At 49.1% G+C, this 17058-nt stretch overlaps 1 protein-coding gene across 1 annotated transcript in view; it reads right to left on the bottom strand.

The window, feature by feature from the left end:
- DOC2B (double C2 domain beta) overlaps nucleotides 1-17058 on the bottom strand; it is a 125217-nt gene that overhangs the window by 81750 nt on the left and 26409 nt on the right. The window contains exon 2 of the mRNA XM_079955771.1: nucleotides 14558-14637. Coding sequence (XP_079811897.1) covers nucleotides 14558-14637 — 80 coding nt within the window. The remainder of the gene's footprint in view (nucleotides 1-14557; nucleotides 14638-17058) is intronic.

Raw genomic sequence — 17058 nt, 5'->3', positions numbered from 1 at the left:
CCTCCCGCTGGCGCCGCGGCGCGATTTCTGTTCTCATCCTGAAGCAAAGTTCTTAACCCGTGGTACTATTTCTGGGTTAGCGGAGTCTGTAACCTGAAGCGTATGTAACCTGAAGCGTATGTAACCCGAGGTACCACTGTAACAAATTAAGAGTCGCGTTTGGAGGCGAAGGGGGGGTGACCTCGGCTGCCCCTTTCGCCCCCCGATCCCCTGGCACAAGCCCCCCCAAGACTGTGGCTGGACCAGCGAGCCGCCCCCGTTCCCTCGTTAGCCCCCTTTCCGCGTTCCGCGGGAGATTGCGCCTTTGTCACTTTCCGCTCCGCTGCCCGCCTCCCTCTCCCCCGCGCAGTCCCCTTTTAATAGGTTCATTCGACGCTACACTTTCCTTTATTATTTGACAAATGGGATAACAAATGGAAAAAGCACTCAATGTGGTCTAAATGGAAAAGCAGGGGAGGGCAGGAGGAGCGGGGGGGGGGGGGAGAGAGAAGGGGCTCCAAAGCACCAGCGCGCACGACACAGCCTTATAGAGGAATGCAATTCTCCATGACATTTTTGCTTTCAATTAAAATAGAGGAAAGAAGATATTTGAAGAAGAAAAAAATAAAAATAAAACAGGCCAGGGGGGGGGGAAAGCCCCATCACACATCATTCAGGGCCTTTTTCTCCCTACAGCTCTGCAGGGGGAAAAGCTTTTCTTCTTTGTGGGCAACCTTCGTTTGAGGGGGGGGGGGGGGACACATGCAAGCAGGGGGAGGAGCCAGAGACAAAAGTGGGCGGTGCAACTTACACAGGGTTTACCTCTGCCCGTTGGACTAAATTTTGCCCCTCTCTTTCCCCCACGCAGAGACATCACCTTGCCAGCAAGGTGGTTATAGTATAGTTAAAGCTCTGGTTTTCCCAGTAGTGATGTATGGAAGTGAGAGCTGGACCATAAAGAAGGCTGATCGCCGAAGAATGGATGCTTTTGAATTCTGGTGCTGGAGGAGACTCTTGAGAGTCCCATGGACTGCAAGAAGATCAAACCTCTCCATTCTGAAGGAAATCAGCCCTGAGTGCTCACTGGAAGGACAGATCCTGAAGCTGAGGCTCCAAGACTTTGGCCACCTCATGAGAAGAGAAGACTCCCTGGAAAAGACCCTGATGTTGGGAAAGATGGAGGGCACAAGGAGAAGGAGATGACAGAGGACGAGGTGGCTGGACAGTGTTCTCAAAGCTACCAGCATGAGTTTGAGCAAACTGCGGGAGGCAGTGGAAGACAGGAGTGCCTGGCGTGCTCTGGTCCAGGGGGTCACAAAGAGGCAGACATGACTAAACAACAACAATAACATCCCCCACGCAGAGAGGTAAGGAGTGTGATCAGAGTTCAAGCATACATTCCCAGCCCAGCAGAAACTCTCCAGGAGGATGCAAAGTGGGGCTGGTGAGGGGTGTGGTCTGTTGGGAGTTCTGAGGGCCAGGTAGAGTAATCTGGAGGGCCACATTGAGCCCCAGAGCACTGAGGTCCCCCCTCACCTGCTGAAGTTTGTGATTGCACACTAAATGTAGGGGTTTAATATGCAAGAGGCGCATCGTCCCCACAGTAAACAGATCACTCTAAATGACTGATCAGGATTAGTCCTCATTTCCCAGTTTGTAAGAAGTGAGTGGCGCTGTGGGTTAAACCACAGAGCCTAGGGCTTGCCGATCAGAAGGTCGGCGGTTCAAAGCCCGGCGACGGGGTGAGCTCCCGTTGCTCAGTCCCTGCTCCTGCCAACCTAGCAGTTTGAAAGCACACCAGTGCGAGTAGATAAATAGGTACCACTCCGGCGGGAAGGTAAACGGCGTTTCTGTGCGCTGCTCTGGTTTGCCAGAAGTGGTTTAGCCATGCTGGCCACATGACCCGGAAGCTGTACGCCGGCTCCCTTGGCCAATAAAGCGAGATGAGAGCCGCAACCCCAGAGTCGTCTGCAACTGGACCTAATGGTCAGGGGTCCCTTTACCTTTACCTTTAAGAAGTGGGGAACATAGCACCCCCCCATTCTTCCTTCCCCAATTAAACGCTTCTGCCCAGCACTAACCCACCTATTCTCTCTCCCCTCCTTCCCCTCCTTCTCCTCCCGCACTGCTGCAAAACGGTTGCCAACTTCTTTAACGCCCCCCCCCCCGAACAAAAGCACCTCATGGGGAACTATTTATCCTGTGAGGCTTCCCCCACCCCATCACCAGCTCTCCTTCAATGATCTGATGGACGACAGCATGATGGAATAGGCGGTCTGGTCCAGCAAAGCTCTGCTCAGTTTTCTCACACTCTTATCATTCTTTTAAAAAAACCAAAAAACCTAAAGCTGTAAAATGTACATTTAAAAAATAAAAGCCTCAGATTGCCCAGAATTATCCACCAAAAACAGATTATCGAGACAGGAAAGGAGGAGAAAGGGATTCCCCCCCCCCTCATCTACACAAGCTGTTCTTTCAATTTCTTCTTTGATGGATTTACCCTTTTGTCAGAGGGAGGTAAACAACGACCCAACTTCACTGTATACATCAAGGGAAAAGGTTCCTGAGGATCAAAAGGGATATGAGCGATACATCTTTTGATAGTGGGAAGATAAGACGAACTGGTTATTTTCAAGGCTGGGAGGAGCAGGGGAAAGAGAGAGATTAGCCGTGATGGAGAGATGGCTGCACAGGAAATCATATCTGGAGACAGTGAGGGAATATAAAGAGAATGAAGCAGACAGGCCTGAGATTTTCATTTCAACTGAGTCTTAAAACCAGCCAAGTCCCCAAACTGTGCCCAGCTAGATCCACAAGACGTCCACAAAGAAATAAATGAAGGGATGAAAAGCTTGAGCGTGACCTAACTCACAGAGGAGGTTGTTTGCTGCCTCCCTGCTTGAGTGCCTGTCCGCTTGGGCCTGGGCATCCTCTCTTCACAGGAACATAAAAGCAGCCCCTCTGGGTGAGGACGGAGACCCACCTATAGCACGTCATTCTGTTACCCAAAGCGACCAATCAAATGCCTCCGGGAAACCTATTAAGCAAGGCGTGAGGGCAGCCGCTGCCTCCCACTGTTGATCTCCAGATCCTGGAGGTAGCATACTGCCCTTGCAATTGGTAGCCATTGATAGCTACACCCTACATGAGTTTCCTTAATCCCCTTTAAAGTCAACCCGGCTAGCGGTCCTTACAACACCTTGTGGCAGGGAGTTCCAAAGTTATTAAACTACGTGATGCTGTGTGAAGTAGTTGGGAATGTAAAAAGCTGTCAGACTGGTGCACCATCAAGCTCAGTATTGTCTACGCTGACTGGCAGCAGCCCTCTGGTGTTTCAGGCAAGGGGACTCTCCTAGCACCATGTAAAGACCTCAGAAATAAGGACCTCCGACAGTGGAGACAGAGTACAGCCTCATGGTTAATAGCCACAGACAGCCTTATCCTCCTCCACGGACCGGTCCATTCCTCTTTTAAAGCCGTCTTGCTTTGGTGGCCATCACTAAACCTTGTGGGAGTGAGTTCCACAGTTTAACTGCGCCCCATGCGAAGAAGTTCTTCACCTTTCTCAAGCTGTGGGTCCCCAGATGTTGTTGAACTACAACTCCCATCACCCCTAGCTAGCAAGGCCAGAGCTCAGGGATGATGGGAGTTGTAGTCCAACAACATCTGGGGACCCACAGGCTGAGAACCACTACTAGCCTGCCCCGATTTCACCCAACATTCCGCTTTTGGATGGCCCTGAGTTCTAGTCTTACAAAAGGCAGGGCAAAAACAATTCTCCCAATCTGCTTCTCCCACACTGTGCATCATCTGACACATCTCCATGGTCCCCTCTCACTTTTCCCTAATTTAAAGTAAAGGTAAAGGGACCCCTGACCATTAGGTCCAGTTGTGGCCGACTCTGGGGTTGCGGCGCTCATCTCGCTTTATTGGCTGAGGGAGCCCGTGTATAGCTTCCAGGTCATGTGGCCAGCATGACTAAGCTGCTTCTGGCAAACCAGAGCAGCGCACAGAAATGCTGTTTACCTTCCCACCGGAGTGGTACCTATTTATCTACTTGCACTTTGACGTGCTTTTGAACTGCTAGGTTGGCAGGAGCAGGGACCAAGGAACGGGAGCTCACACCACCATGGGGATTTGAACCGCTGACCTTCTGATCAGCAAGTCCTAGGCTCTGTGGTTTAACCCACAGTGCCACCCACGTCCCTAATTTAAAACACCCCAAACATTGTGAACTTTCCTGGGGCACAGATGCTCTACCACTGAGCTACAGACAGAAGTTCTTCTTTTCCCCTCTTCTGAATCTCTTACCCTTAAAGTCTTCATTGGATCAATGGCCCCTTGCTTCCCTGTCATGGAGAGCAAGCAAAATATCTCTAACCCCACTGGCCCTAATTTTACTCTCCATGATCCCTTGCTTCCTTACTCACATTCCCCCACTCAAACTAAAAAGCAGGTTGATCCTTCCCCACTGAGATGTAGCTCCAAGCTCTTTGATCGTTCTGGTTGTCTGCCCTTCCCCAATTCTCCGAGAGCGTCTCTGGAGGGGTTGCCTGGTTCTGATTCTGCCAGCTAAATTGGGACAGGTTTACTTATGGGGGTGGCCATCAGAGCCCAGAGGAAGCCTGGCTGTGATTATATATCAAATGAATGTCCTGATCAGAAATTGCCAGGGGTCATCCTGGCAGTCAGAACAAGATCATTCAAGGACACAAACCCCACAGTCCCAGTGGCCCAGGAAAGTTTTAAATCAGCGTCGGTCACAAACAAGTAAAGCGAATCTGTTTGGTTTGCCTTGGTTTTCTCCCACCTCCTTCACCCACCCCATCCTCTCTGAAGCACCTTTAAAGCCCTATGTGGCCTAGGACCCACGTACCTACAGGACCGCCTCTCCTGGTATGCCCCGCGGAGGACCTTAAGGTCCACAAATAACAACACTTTGGAGGTTCCAAGCCTCAAGGAGGTTAGATTGGTTTCAACTAGGGCCAGGGCCTTTTCAGCCCTGGCCCCGACTTGGTGGAACGCTCTGTCACAAGAGACTAGGGCCCTGCGGGACTTGACATCTTTCCGCAGGGCCTGCAGGACAGAACTGTTCCGCCTGGCCTATGGTTTGGACTCGGTCTGACCCTTACGTTTCCCTCCCCTTATGGTCTTGATTTATCAGCTACTTTAAAATGAGGCTACATTTTAAATTGCATTTTAACCTGTATTTTAAATTGGTTCCCCCCCCCCTTCTCTTTTCCCCCTATGATGTTTCTACTGTGATTTTATTGGTGTTAGCTGCCCTGAGCCCGGCTCTGGCCGGGGAGGGCAGGGTATAAATAAAATTTATTATTATTATTATTATTATTATTATTATTATTATACAGCACACACACACAAACCTTGTGGCTGGCATCCATCTGTCTCGAGAAACAATGGAGTGTGCCTCCAGGGGTGAAGTCCAACAGCACCGGAGTGACCTCCCTGGGGCACAAGCCTGGAAAGCAGAGCACCAGTTTGACTGCAAGAGCTGCTGGAAGGAGGTGTACAAGGCACCATCCAGCCATTTTAGGGTCTCCACGCCAGATTACACGAAGCAAAATGGGCTCCGTAATTTGTGAAAGGTGACCAGAGCAGGACACTATCTCAAATTACATCCGTAATCACTGCAAAACACAGTGATGTTGAGCAGGAACTTTATTAGGGTAAAATATACTTTGAGACTGCAGGAAGTATAGGCTAATCCAGCGACTCCAAAACTTTTTTGGGGGGGTCCTGCACCTTCAGTCCACCCCCGTTGTTCAGCCTGGACACTGAGGTCCAGCTCCGAGGGCCTTCTGGCGGTTCCCTCCCCGTGAGAAGTGAAGTTACAGGGAACCAGGCAGAGGGCCTTCTCAGTGGTGGTGCCCACCCTGTGGAATGCCCTCCCATCAGATGTCAAGGAAATAAGCAACTATCTGACTTTTAGAAGACATCTGAAGGCAGCCCTGTTGAGAGAAGCTTTTAATGTTCTGTCAGAAGCCACCCAGAGAGGCTGGGGAAACCCAGCCAGATGGGCGGGGTATAAATAATGAATTATTATAATTATATATTATTATTCCATAAACTCACCTCCCGTGCCCGCCACCCTATAAAAAACATTATTCAGAATAGGGGGTTTCACGGCCCACAAAGAAAAACGATAGCACAGTAGAATTCAAAACAGTAACAATTAATTGCACATCGATTCAAAATCCAGTTAAAACACTTTAGTATAATTAATTCAACAAAATGGATGGACTTGATGCTGTGATACCAGCTTTTCGAAGTCTGATAGCATTTACACCTCCAGTGCCCCCTGCCTCCCCCTTGCTCACCCCCAAAGGTAATCCTACTGCCCCCCCCCCCAGGAGGCAGAAACACCCCCTTTGGGAAACCAGCTCTCGTCCTCATCCAGCCAGTCCCTGACACTGGGGCATTTGGTCACTTCTGATGCAGAGAGGCAGCGTGCCCACAGCTTGAGGAGGTACAATGTTGTGTCTCTGCATGAGTTACCTCTTCAGACAATTGGGCCAACGGCTCAGGCAGAAAAATGGGAAGGTGTGGTCTCACCTGCGAATGGTGGGCAATCATTGCTCTTTCACACATTCAGAGAAGCAAAGATCACCAGTGTCGACGCAATGATTCTTCAACATCAACTTGGTTGGACTGGTCATGTTGTGTGGATGCACAATGATCGTCTTCCAAAGCAACTACTCTATTCTGAACTTAAAAATGGAAAGCGTAATGCTGGTGGTCAACAAAAGAGGCTTAAGACTGTCTCGAGGCAAATTTTTAAAAATGTAGTATAAAGGTAAAGGGACCCCTGACCATTAGGTCCAGTCATGACCGACTCTGGGGTTGCGGCACTCATCTCGCTCTATAGGCCAAGGGAGTTGGCGTACAGCTTCCGGGTCATGTGGCCAGCAGGACTAAGCCGCTTCTGGTGAACCAGAGCAGCACACGGAAATGCCATTTACTTTCCCGCTGGAGATGTACCTATTTATCTACTTGCACTTTGACGTGCTTTCGAACTGCTAGGTGGGCAGGAGCAGGGACAGAGCAACGGGAGCTCACCCCGTCGCGGGGATTTGAACCGCCGACCATCGGATTGGCAAGTCCTAGGCTCTGTGGTTTAACCCACAGTGCCACCCATATAAACACTGACAACTGGGAAATACTGGCCTGCGAGCGCTCCAGTTGGAGAACAGCCTTTACCAAAGGTGTCATGGGCTTTGAAGACACTCGAACTCAGGACACAAGGGAGAAACGTGGTAAGAGGAAGGCACGCTTGGCAAATCAACTCCTGCCTGGAAACCCATGTCCCCACTCTGGAAGGACGTGTGGATCCAGAATTGGCCTCCACAGTCACTTACAGACTCACTGTTAAAACCGTGTTTATGGAAGACAATCTTACTCGGCTACAAGTGATCGCCAAAGAAGAAGTAGATCACGATGTTTGAGGGATGAATGCTTCCCTTTTAAAAAAATACCTTGGATAGTCTTTGAAAAATGTTGGCTTAGTCAATCTGAGCACCGATGGCCATTCATTGCTGTTAAGAACAATAGATTTGGTTTCTTAACACCTTTAAGCCTCCTCTGCCCACCCACCCACTCCCCGAAAGGAAAGGAAAATGGCAAGAGTTATTTATAAGCCAGTGCAACCCACGGCCAGCCCGACATAACGATTATTTACTTGACGCTCCTGACCGCCTTGTCAGCTTATAAATGGGGCTGTTAAATGCTGCTAATCACGTCCTGCAAAACGGCTCTCTCTGGCGGCTGCATAATTGGCAGCCACTAGGTTTCCACCACCCCCTTCCTTCCCAATGCTCTTTTTTCATTTTGCAAGAAAAGGGAAGAAAGTATGATTTTTGAAAAACAGAGCTGCGCACAAGTTGCAGCTTTGCTTCTGCTAAGCTAGCGGCCCTCACCTGGGAAGAACATCCCACTCTCAGGATGGGAGGGGGGCTTTCCAGCGATGTAAGGGGGGTGGATACTGAAGCAGGGGTGGCCACAGATGCAAAGGGTTGGTCCATGATAGGCGTTTTATTTTTCTTCTTTCATTTTATTTTTATTTTCTGTTATATTGCACAACACAACCATATCTCAGATTGTTCCAGGGCACCTTTCTCCAGCGAGCAAAAGCAGGCCTGGCATTGTTCCCGTTCCCTAGCCTAAGAACTTAATAATCTAAGAATTTCCCTGCTGGATCAGGCCCATCCAGTCCAGCAGCATCCTGTTCTCACAGAATCATAAGAAACAGGAATTTGTCTCCAGATTTTTTTCAATGAATCCAGGGACACTTTTTTTTTTTTTTTTGGAAGCAGAGTAGCAACAGGGTGTCACTAGCGGGGATGGTGAAGCAAAACACCCTGGGGCCAAGCACACATGCATATTGTATAAAGGTGCAAAGCCCTTGTTTCGCACCCTGTGAAACATAAATGTGCAGTTTTTTTAAAACTGGGCAACCCATGACTCCCAAGCCTTCCCTGATCTCCTGCCACCTTCCCCCTTTGTTTTGACAGATCAGGGGAGGCTCAGGAGTCATGGGCAGGCGGCCGTTGCCCAGTTTTTTAAAAAACTCTGCGCATTTATGGGCTTTGCACCTTGCCTGGCAGAGAAACCACATGCCTTTTGCCCCTCCAGGGCAACACCAACCCGCCTGCGACTCATGAGAAGAAGAGTTTGGATTTGATATCCCGCTTTATCACTATCCAAAGGAGTCTCAAAGTGGCTAACATTCTCCTTTCCCTTCCTCCCCCACAACAAACACTCTGTGAGGTGAGTGGGGCTGAGAGACTTCAGAGAAGTGTGACTGGCCCAAGGTCACCCAGCAGCTGCATGTGGAGGAGCGGAGATGCGAACCCGGTTCCCCAGATTACGAGTCCACTGCTCTTAACCACTACATCACACCGAGCCTCCTCTGATCTGTCAAAACAAAGGGGGCAGGAGATCTGTACCGTTGGACCACCCTTGTTCACCTTTGGCATTGGTGGCGGCAGCGAGCAGCTCCTGAAGCCAGTCAGAGCCAACTGAGCTACCAGGCTGGCTCTGGGCTGCTGAGGCTGCTGCTGCCACGTTTCCCAGGGACAGATTTGCAAATCTGGGGACATTCCGGGGACGGAATTTGTCCAGGGACAGATTTGCAAATCCGGGGGCTGTCCCCGGGAACCAGGAACGTCTGGTAACCCTACCTTAAAAACAAAAACGAGCTTCCCTGGAAGCTGAATTCTGTAGATGTTGCGTCAAAGATAAGAACGAGAGAAGATGCCTGCTGGGTCAGGCCAGGGATTCATCCAGCCCAGCGTCCTGCTCTGATAGTCTCCAGCCAGATGACTCTGGAAAGGCCATAGTCAGGATCCGGGCAAAAGAGCAACTTTCCCCTCCTGTGTTTTCCAGCCACTGGTATTCAGAAGCATAGCCATTTATGTTCCACAGTTTAACTATGTTTGTTTGTTTGTACCCTGCACTTTAGCTAAAAAGGCTTCCACACCAGCTTACCGTATTTTTTGCACCATAACACTCACTTTTTTCCTCCTAGAAAGTAAGGGGAAATGTCTGTGCGTGTTATGGAGGGAATGCCTACGGGTGGCATGCCTATGGATTTTCCTCCTCTAAAAACTACGTGCGTGTTATGGTCGGGTGCGTGTTATAGAGCGAAAAATACGGTACATAAAACCAAGGCAAGACACTCCCTTCCCACAGGCAGACAATCTAAATTCATTTTAAGGCTATATCAGAGTCAGACCCAGGGCTAGATTTAGTATAAGGCACTTTCCTCTGTGCTGATTTCAATGAGCTTTTAAATTCAGACCCACAATATCTGACATCTTGCTTTAGTTTTACAGGAAGGGCCTTAGCTCGGTAACAGAGCTTAGCTGGGAGAACCCAGGTTCACTCTGTTAGAATTCCTGCTCCATGGTTGCAGTCATGGGATTGTTGTCTATCACATGACGGTATATGTTTTGACTCCACAGAGTGGCAAGTGACGGAGACAGGATGTTTGTGTTCCTGTGTTCCGTGAAGTTGGGCTATTGTTCTTTTTCTCTTTGCTGTCTGATGCTAGAGAGCGAGGGAGCCATGTTGCAGTGCTCCGTGTGTGTTTATATGTAAATAAAGTAGATTAGCCAAAATGCTGAGTTGCTGAGGTCTGTTACGCAAACTGAGAAGACTCTGCGGATCCCTAAGTGTGCCGATGTCTGTTGGCATCGGTCGCTGTGATGTTCGGGCTGAAGAAAGCTTTTGAAGCTCCCGAACAATCGACCAGGAGGGAGGGAACATGCTAGTCGGGCATGTGTCTCTGCCAGGGTCCTACTCAAGAGTAGGACGAGCTCCTGACACACTCTCAGTCTTCTCCGGATTGGGCTAGAAAAAGTTCCCTGCCTGAAACTCTGGAAAGCCTCTGCCAGCCAGTGTCGACAATATTGAGTTAGATGGCCTAACAGCCTGATGCAAATAAGGCTGCTTCCTGTGTTCCTATTTAAATCGGTCCTTAATGAGGACTGGAATCTTTATTTTCAGGCAAAGGTCCGTAACTCAGTGCTAGAGCACAGTGGTGTAGCGTGGGTTGACATCGGGGCACAGACAGATGCCAAGTGGGGGATCTGGCCTGACGGGAGGAGAGAGCCACTGAGGTCTGGCCTTCGTCTCCGCAGTCTCCCTGCCTCCTTTTCTGTCCCCCAAAAGGAAGCAGAGTTGCTCCTGTCCCACCTGGAAACGGTTCCTATCAGAGTTAGGTGGCAGCGACAGAGATGTTGGTGGGGTAGGGTTTTCCCGGCAGGGAGAGGGAAGCAGATACACAAACCCCCTTAAAAATGGACCTGGACAGCTGCCCCTCTCGCTACACCACTGTTAGAACATCTGCTTTGTGTGCAGAAGGTGCCAGGCTCAGTCCCGGGCATCTCCTCACTCGGAGAGGCACAGGCCAAGGGTCCCACTCTTCTTTGCTGTATGAACCCCCCCAACAAGCTATGGTGGGGGGGGGGGAGAAGACCCATCTCCCCACGGCCACCTCTCTCGATTCAAATTTTGGCTCGAGCTTCCTCTGTGAAAGCAGAAGAAGGCAGCACAACCCCCCACCCCAAATTATCTCCAGGAAGCGGGGTGTTGCGGAGTGTGGGCTGGGAAAAGTTATATCGACAAGAAAGGAAACAGAGGCGGCAGTTAAGGAACCTGCTTTGGACGGGAAGGGAAATTACTCATCGTCACACGCACAGCCTGCCCCACTTTGCCAGCAACGCTTGCCAACTCGCTCCGTCATTTTGGATGTGTACCGTGCTTTCCCGCGTATAAGACTAGGTTTTTTCCCCTTTAAAAATTACGCTAAAAAGTGAGGGTCGTCTTATACACGGGTAGCGCACAGGGTGGACATTTGATTGGTTGCTGCTGCGGCGGTCAGTGGCTATTGGGCGTGTCATTGGTTGCTGCACCAAGGACTGCTGTTGATTGGCTGACGCTGTGGCAGCTGAGCGGGTGATCGGCTGCTTTTGCCGACGATGGGACAGACGAGAGGTGGATTTTGTGTCGTGTGCTGGTGAGCGAATTTTGGCAATCCCCCCTTAAGAAAGCTCAACAACCCTGGGCAATCCCCCCCCCCCAAATGCTCAACAACTCTGAGCCATCTCTCCCCCCCCCCCCCGTTTTCTTAAATTTGAGTCCCCAAAAACAGAGGGCGTCTTATACATGGGGGTGTCTTATACATGGAAAAATACGGTAAGTCCACCTTCAGGGCCACAGATTTGAGAACACCCAGGTATCCGTCTGCCCACTTGTTCTTCCCGAAGACCACCACATGTTCACTGCTTTGCCAACTTCCTACATTTGTCTTTTTTATGCTTTTTATTGGTTTTCCATTTCAAACAAACAAAATACAGTAATATTCAACAATCATCTACCCATTTCCTTACCCAACACTCTGCTGAGCACTGACTTCCCTCCCTCCCTTCAACAGGTTTTCTTGTTTCAATCTCCTTTCCGCAGTTTCTTATTATATCCAGTCCAAGTTGTAAGATTTATTTCAGTCCTGCTAGTCTTCAAATTTCTACCGTTATTGTTTATATAATCCATAAATTTGCTCCAATCTCTTTGGAATTTTGTTTCCTCCTGGTTTCAGATCCTGCAGGTCAGTTTTGCTACTTCCGCGTAATCCACCATCCTCGTCTGCCACTCCCTCACTGTTGGTAATTCCTGTACTTTCCATTTTTGGGCTAACAAAATTCTAGCAGCAGTCGTAGTGTCCATAAATAACCTTTGATCTGCTTTTTATATTTTCTCCTCCCATCAAGCCTAACAAAAAACCTTCCGGCTTTTTTGGGAAAGTATGTTTTAACATCTTTTTCAACGCGTTATAAATCATTTCCCAAAACTGTTTCGTTTGTCCACATTTGTCTTTTTCAACTGGGGGGAAACATAGAGAGGAAGGGAGGCAGCAAGAAGAGCCACAGTTCTGAAGGGATGTTTCATTTTGGGTTCCCCTCCTCCACCCAAATTTAGACCATTTCGGGTGGCTCCCCCACACACACATTGACCTCTGCTGTACAACGTGTTACATATGCACAGGGATAGGAAAATCGGTTCATCTCTTTTACCGTATTTTTCGTCCCATAGGACGCTCCGTCCCATAGGATGCACCTACTTTTTTGGGGGGGGGGGATAAAGGAATTTTTTTCCCCTTTATTTCCCCCCCCCAAAAAAACCAGGTCGGGGAACAGTGGGATGGCGGTACTGCGCCTCCCCACTGTCCCCCGAGCTTGTGGGGCTGGCCGATGTCTGCCTGGCGCGAGGGGCGCTCTGCTTCAGGGCGCCCCGCACGTTGGGCGGCAGGCTACTGTCTGCAGCATGGGGAGCCCTGCGGGAACTCCCACAGGGCTCCCCACGCTGCGGATGTCTGCCCGGCACCAGGGGCGCTCTGTTTCAGGGCGCCCCACACGCCCCCCCGGTGCACAAGGCTTGCCGACACCTGCGCGAAGCACGGGGCGTCCTCCGGAGGGCGCCCTGTGCTCCGTGCTGCCGGCTGCCGCCCGCAAGCCTTGCGCGCCCGGGGGAACTCCCCCCAGGCGTGCAAGGCTTGCGGATAGCTTCCTGGAGCCTGGAGAGCGAGAGACGTCGGTGTGCACCGACGCCTCTCGCTCTCCAGGCTGCAGCGAAAGCCTGCATTTGCCCCATAGGACGCACACACATTTCCCCTTCATTTTTGGAGGGGGAAAAGTGCGTCCTATAGGGCGAAAAATACGGTACTTGTTACTCGTGCACTGGGATGGCTGGATCTGTCCATTTCAGTTCCTCCCCCTGCCCTGAAAACGTGTGGATTTTAGCGCAAATTCCTCCTCATCTGCACATTTCTAGCTAAGATAAAATCAGCAGAGGTCCGAAAGGCATCAGGAACTGAGTATCCCGAACATAACCCCCCCCCCAGACTTACTTCAAGTCTGGATTACTGTAATGAGCTCTACGGGGGGGGGGGGCGTTATGTTTGGGAGACTTGTGCTCGATCCAGAAGCTGCAGTCAGTGCAGAATGCTGCAGCCCAATTGCTGACAGGAGTGAGGTCAGTATATAAGACACATGCTCAGAGAGCTGCAATGGTTGCCAATTTGCTGCCTGGGCAAGTTCAAGGTGTTCCTATTAGTATACAAAGTCCAAAACAACCTGGGACCAGATTACCTGTGAGATCACCCTACCTCAAATATGCTGCCTTGACCAGTTTGCTCTGCAGAACTGGCCCGGCCCATAATACCCGTTTCACTTCTGTTACAATATTGATATTTCAGTGTAGCGGCACATAATATTTGAAACTCCTTGCCTATTGATATCAGACAGGCACCTTCACTGCAATCTTTTTGGCATCTGCTAAGAATTGATGCTTTTGAATTCTGGTGCTGGAGGAGACTCTTGAGAGTCCCATGGACTGCAAGAAGATCAAACCTCTCCATTCTGAAGGAAATCAGCCCTGAGTGCTCACTGGAAGGACAGATCCTGAAGCTGAGGCTCCAATACTTTGGCCACCTCATGAGAAGAGAAGACTCCCTGGAAAAGACCCTGATGCTGGGAAAGATGGAGGGCACAAGGAGAAGGGGACGACAGAGGACGAGATGGTGGGACAGTGTTCTCGAAGCTACCAGCATGAGTTTGACCAAACTGCGGGAGGCAGTGGAAGACAGGAGAGCCTGGCGTGCTCTGGTCCAGGGGGTCACGAAGAGTCGGACATGACTAAACGACTCAACAACAACAACAAAACATTTTTTGCTTCGACAAGTCTACCCAGATCTCCAGACTACTGATGTGTTTTTGTTTAATGCCGGCTATAATTTTCTGAATGTTTCCATGGTTTTTACTAATAATGTTGTGGGGTTTTTTTTTTTTGTAAGCCACTTGGAAGGGTTTCTTTTACAATTGAGCAGCATATAAATGTTATGAAATAATAAATAAAATAATGACAAGGCACTGATCAAAGGCTGAACAACTGCTGGCTAACGGGAGCCTCAAGAGTTCGGCAGACGGCTCGATCGTTCCAGGCTGTCTATCTGAGTTACAGAAGGCTGATCCCTAGAGCAACACGTCTATTACCAGACACCCACCTTGGCTCTGTTGATAGTGCAGTGGAGAGCGTTGTTCTCTTGATCATACAGCAAGCTGAAATCTAATGTCCCCAGGGCAGCTGGAAGAAAATGAAAAGGAGACACGTATTGAGGAGAGAAGTGTTTGCCCCTTTTGGAAATATAAATTCAAGTGGAGTCAGAATGACAGGAGAAAAAATCAAGTCAAAGAAAGGAACCAAAAGCTTTAGGGGTACAGGATCCTTTTGGATCAACCCGATCTGCGCTCCCCAAAACATTACGTAAGTTGAAACTCAAGCACCCTTTGCAATTTGTACTTTTTCCTGAATTTTGCAGTTCTGTAGCCAAGTAATAGGTACCAATTTTTATTTTTATTTTTGCAAAAAAAAATGCAAGGAGAATGTCGGGCAGCTAGCATCAAGGGGTAGACTCCTCTTGAACCTGGAGGCTCTACTTAGCTGTCATTGGCGAACAAGCCCCGAGTTCAGGGTTCTTCCAAGAACTGAGGTGTTTGCAAAGGAGTCTGCTTCAGGGCTTTCTGACAACATGTAACAGAGGCCGAAAGAATAAAAGGAGGTGGGGGAGAGGGGAAAACGTGCAACATCTTTATCATATTGATGTGTGGAACTCACCTCCACAAGATGTGACGATAGTCCTGGGATTTGCATTAAACAAACTTGTGGGGGATGACTTAGTTACATGGAATTTCAATGCCCAAAGGAAGTCTACCTCTAAGTAATGAATGTTTGACATTCCACTGGATATTTTCCTCTGTTGTAAGGATGGGGAACCTGCGGCTGTTCAGCTGCTGTTTGACTACAACTCCCAGAATCCTCTGCCACTGGCCATGCAGGCTAGGGGTGATGGTAGCTGGAGTCCAATGATAGCCGGGGGAGGGGAGTTTCCCAGATGTTACCCCTCCTTGCTCTGGCTTTTAAATTCGATTTTGTCCATCTACTGCCCACCTCACTTCAGAAGGCCTCTGAGCTTACTCCTGACATTGCCCAGTACCAAATTCCAAGGCACCTTTTCTCAGAATGCCCCATGAGGGCTAGAAACTTGCCTTCTTAAAATGATGGAGGGGTGGGGGGGGCAACTAAAAGCTCTGCTGTGGATTCCATGCCTGCACACTGCTCCCACGCAATCCTCACGAGCCCAGCCTCTATAATTTGAGGGCCTGTTTGTTCCCACACAAGAGATTATTGATTGAAGCAGAAAGACACCCTGTTGGTTTTCTCTCTCAAAACATACTCAGAGCCGGTCTTTGGCAGAATGGTGGAGGGAAAATAAGGTGGGTGCGATGTGTGGGGGTGGGGGGGAGAGAGGAGAGGGATGATTGTGCCAATAAGCTGGTTAAATTTAGCACCGCATATTTTTTAAAAGGGGGGAAATTTGAGAGGAACACGGTGGGATAAGGATGCTGATTTGCAGAAATGATGAATAGGTTGTAAATGGCAGCGCTCTGGACTTCCCAAATCCCTGCTGTGTTGTTTTGTTTCTTAAAATAATATATAGGCATATTAAATTTTTGGTACCGTTGGAGAACCTTTCGTCCCTTGACCTGAGATGGTCAGGTTCTCCAACTTGGAAGGGTTAAGAAGATAAGAAGAGATCTGGTGGATCAAACTGGGGACCCATTGTTGTAAACAAAAATCTGCCCTTTTTACCTTATGGGGTATTCCAGAGCCCATATAAAGTCCTTACGTAGGTTCCCTATTGGTAGGAGAAAATAACAGAGGCCAACCAGAGAATATTGAGAAGCAAGGCAGCTAGTAAGCTTGATCTTTATTGATGGTTGGGGAAGACCAGCCAGATGGGCGGTGTATAAATAATAATTGATGATGATGATGATGATGAGACCATGCTCACCAGGTGTCAGGACTGGAGTGAAAATCGAATCCAAGACACCCACTCCCCACAGCTAACAACTTGGGCTAGTTCCCAAGCCCCTGGTTCAGATCCTCCAATCCCCAGCCCCAGGTTAAGAAAGGACACCGATAAACAGGGACACAAAGGTTCTGGACATGCAAATGAGATGGAAAGTCTTCTTCTTTTTTTAAAAAAGCAAGTGTATGTGAATGGCTTGACATGATTTGGTCTATAGTAACAATGATTAAATTAACTTAGGAAAGAGCGCACATAAATCAAGCTAATAAGTTTGTAGAAAAATGGGTATTCTTTGTGATGCACTGGAAAAAAGCAACTTTAATGGTAATGCTCAGCCTCATGCCGCCTTCAATTTGTTGTAATACAGTTAGCATTTGCAAGCAGATGTCTTTATTCGCTTTATTGTGCCTTATTTGTGGGAATCTATTATTTTGCTGTCTTAATGATTTAATTTTTTATTTTTTTAAAGCAGCAACTGATTCTGGACAGCTGGTGTTTGGCACTCAAGACACTGGCAACGGCCTCATTCTGCAGCCAGTATCGTGGGCCTGGATACAGTGGAAGGGTCTGGCTGCCAAATGCCGTGGAGCTGAACACTTTGTTCTGCCTCTGGATCCAGAAAATGGAAGGGAGCA

This window comes from Podarcis cretensis, assembly GCF_951804945.1.
Source record: "Podarcis cretensis genome assembly, chromosome: 15".
In the NCBI taxonomy this organism is placed as follows: domain Eukaryota; kingdom Metazoa; phylum Chordata; class Lepidosauria; order Squamata; family Lacertidae; genus Podarcis; species Podarcis cretensis.
Note: the sequence above shows the minus strand (reverse complement) of the source record. Positions and strands in the feature narration are given on the sequence as shown.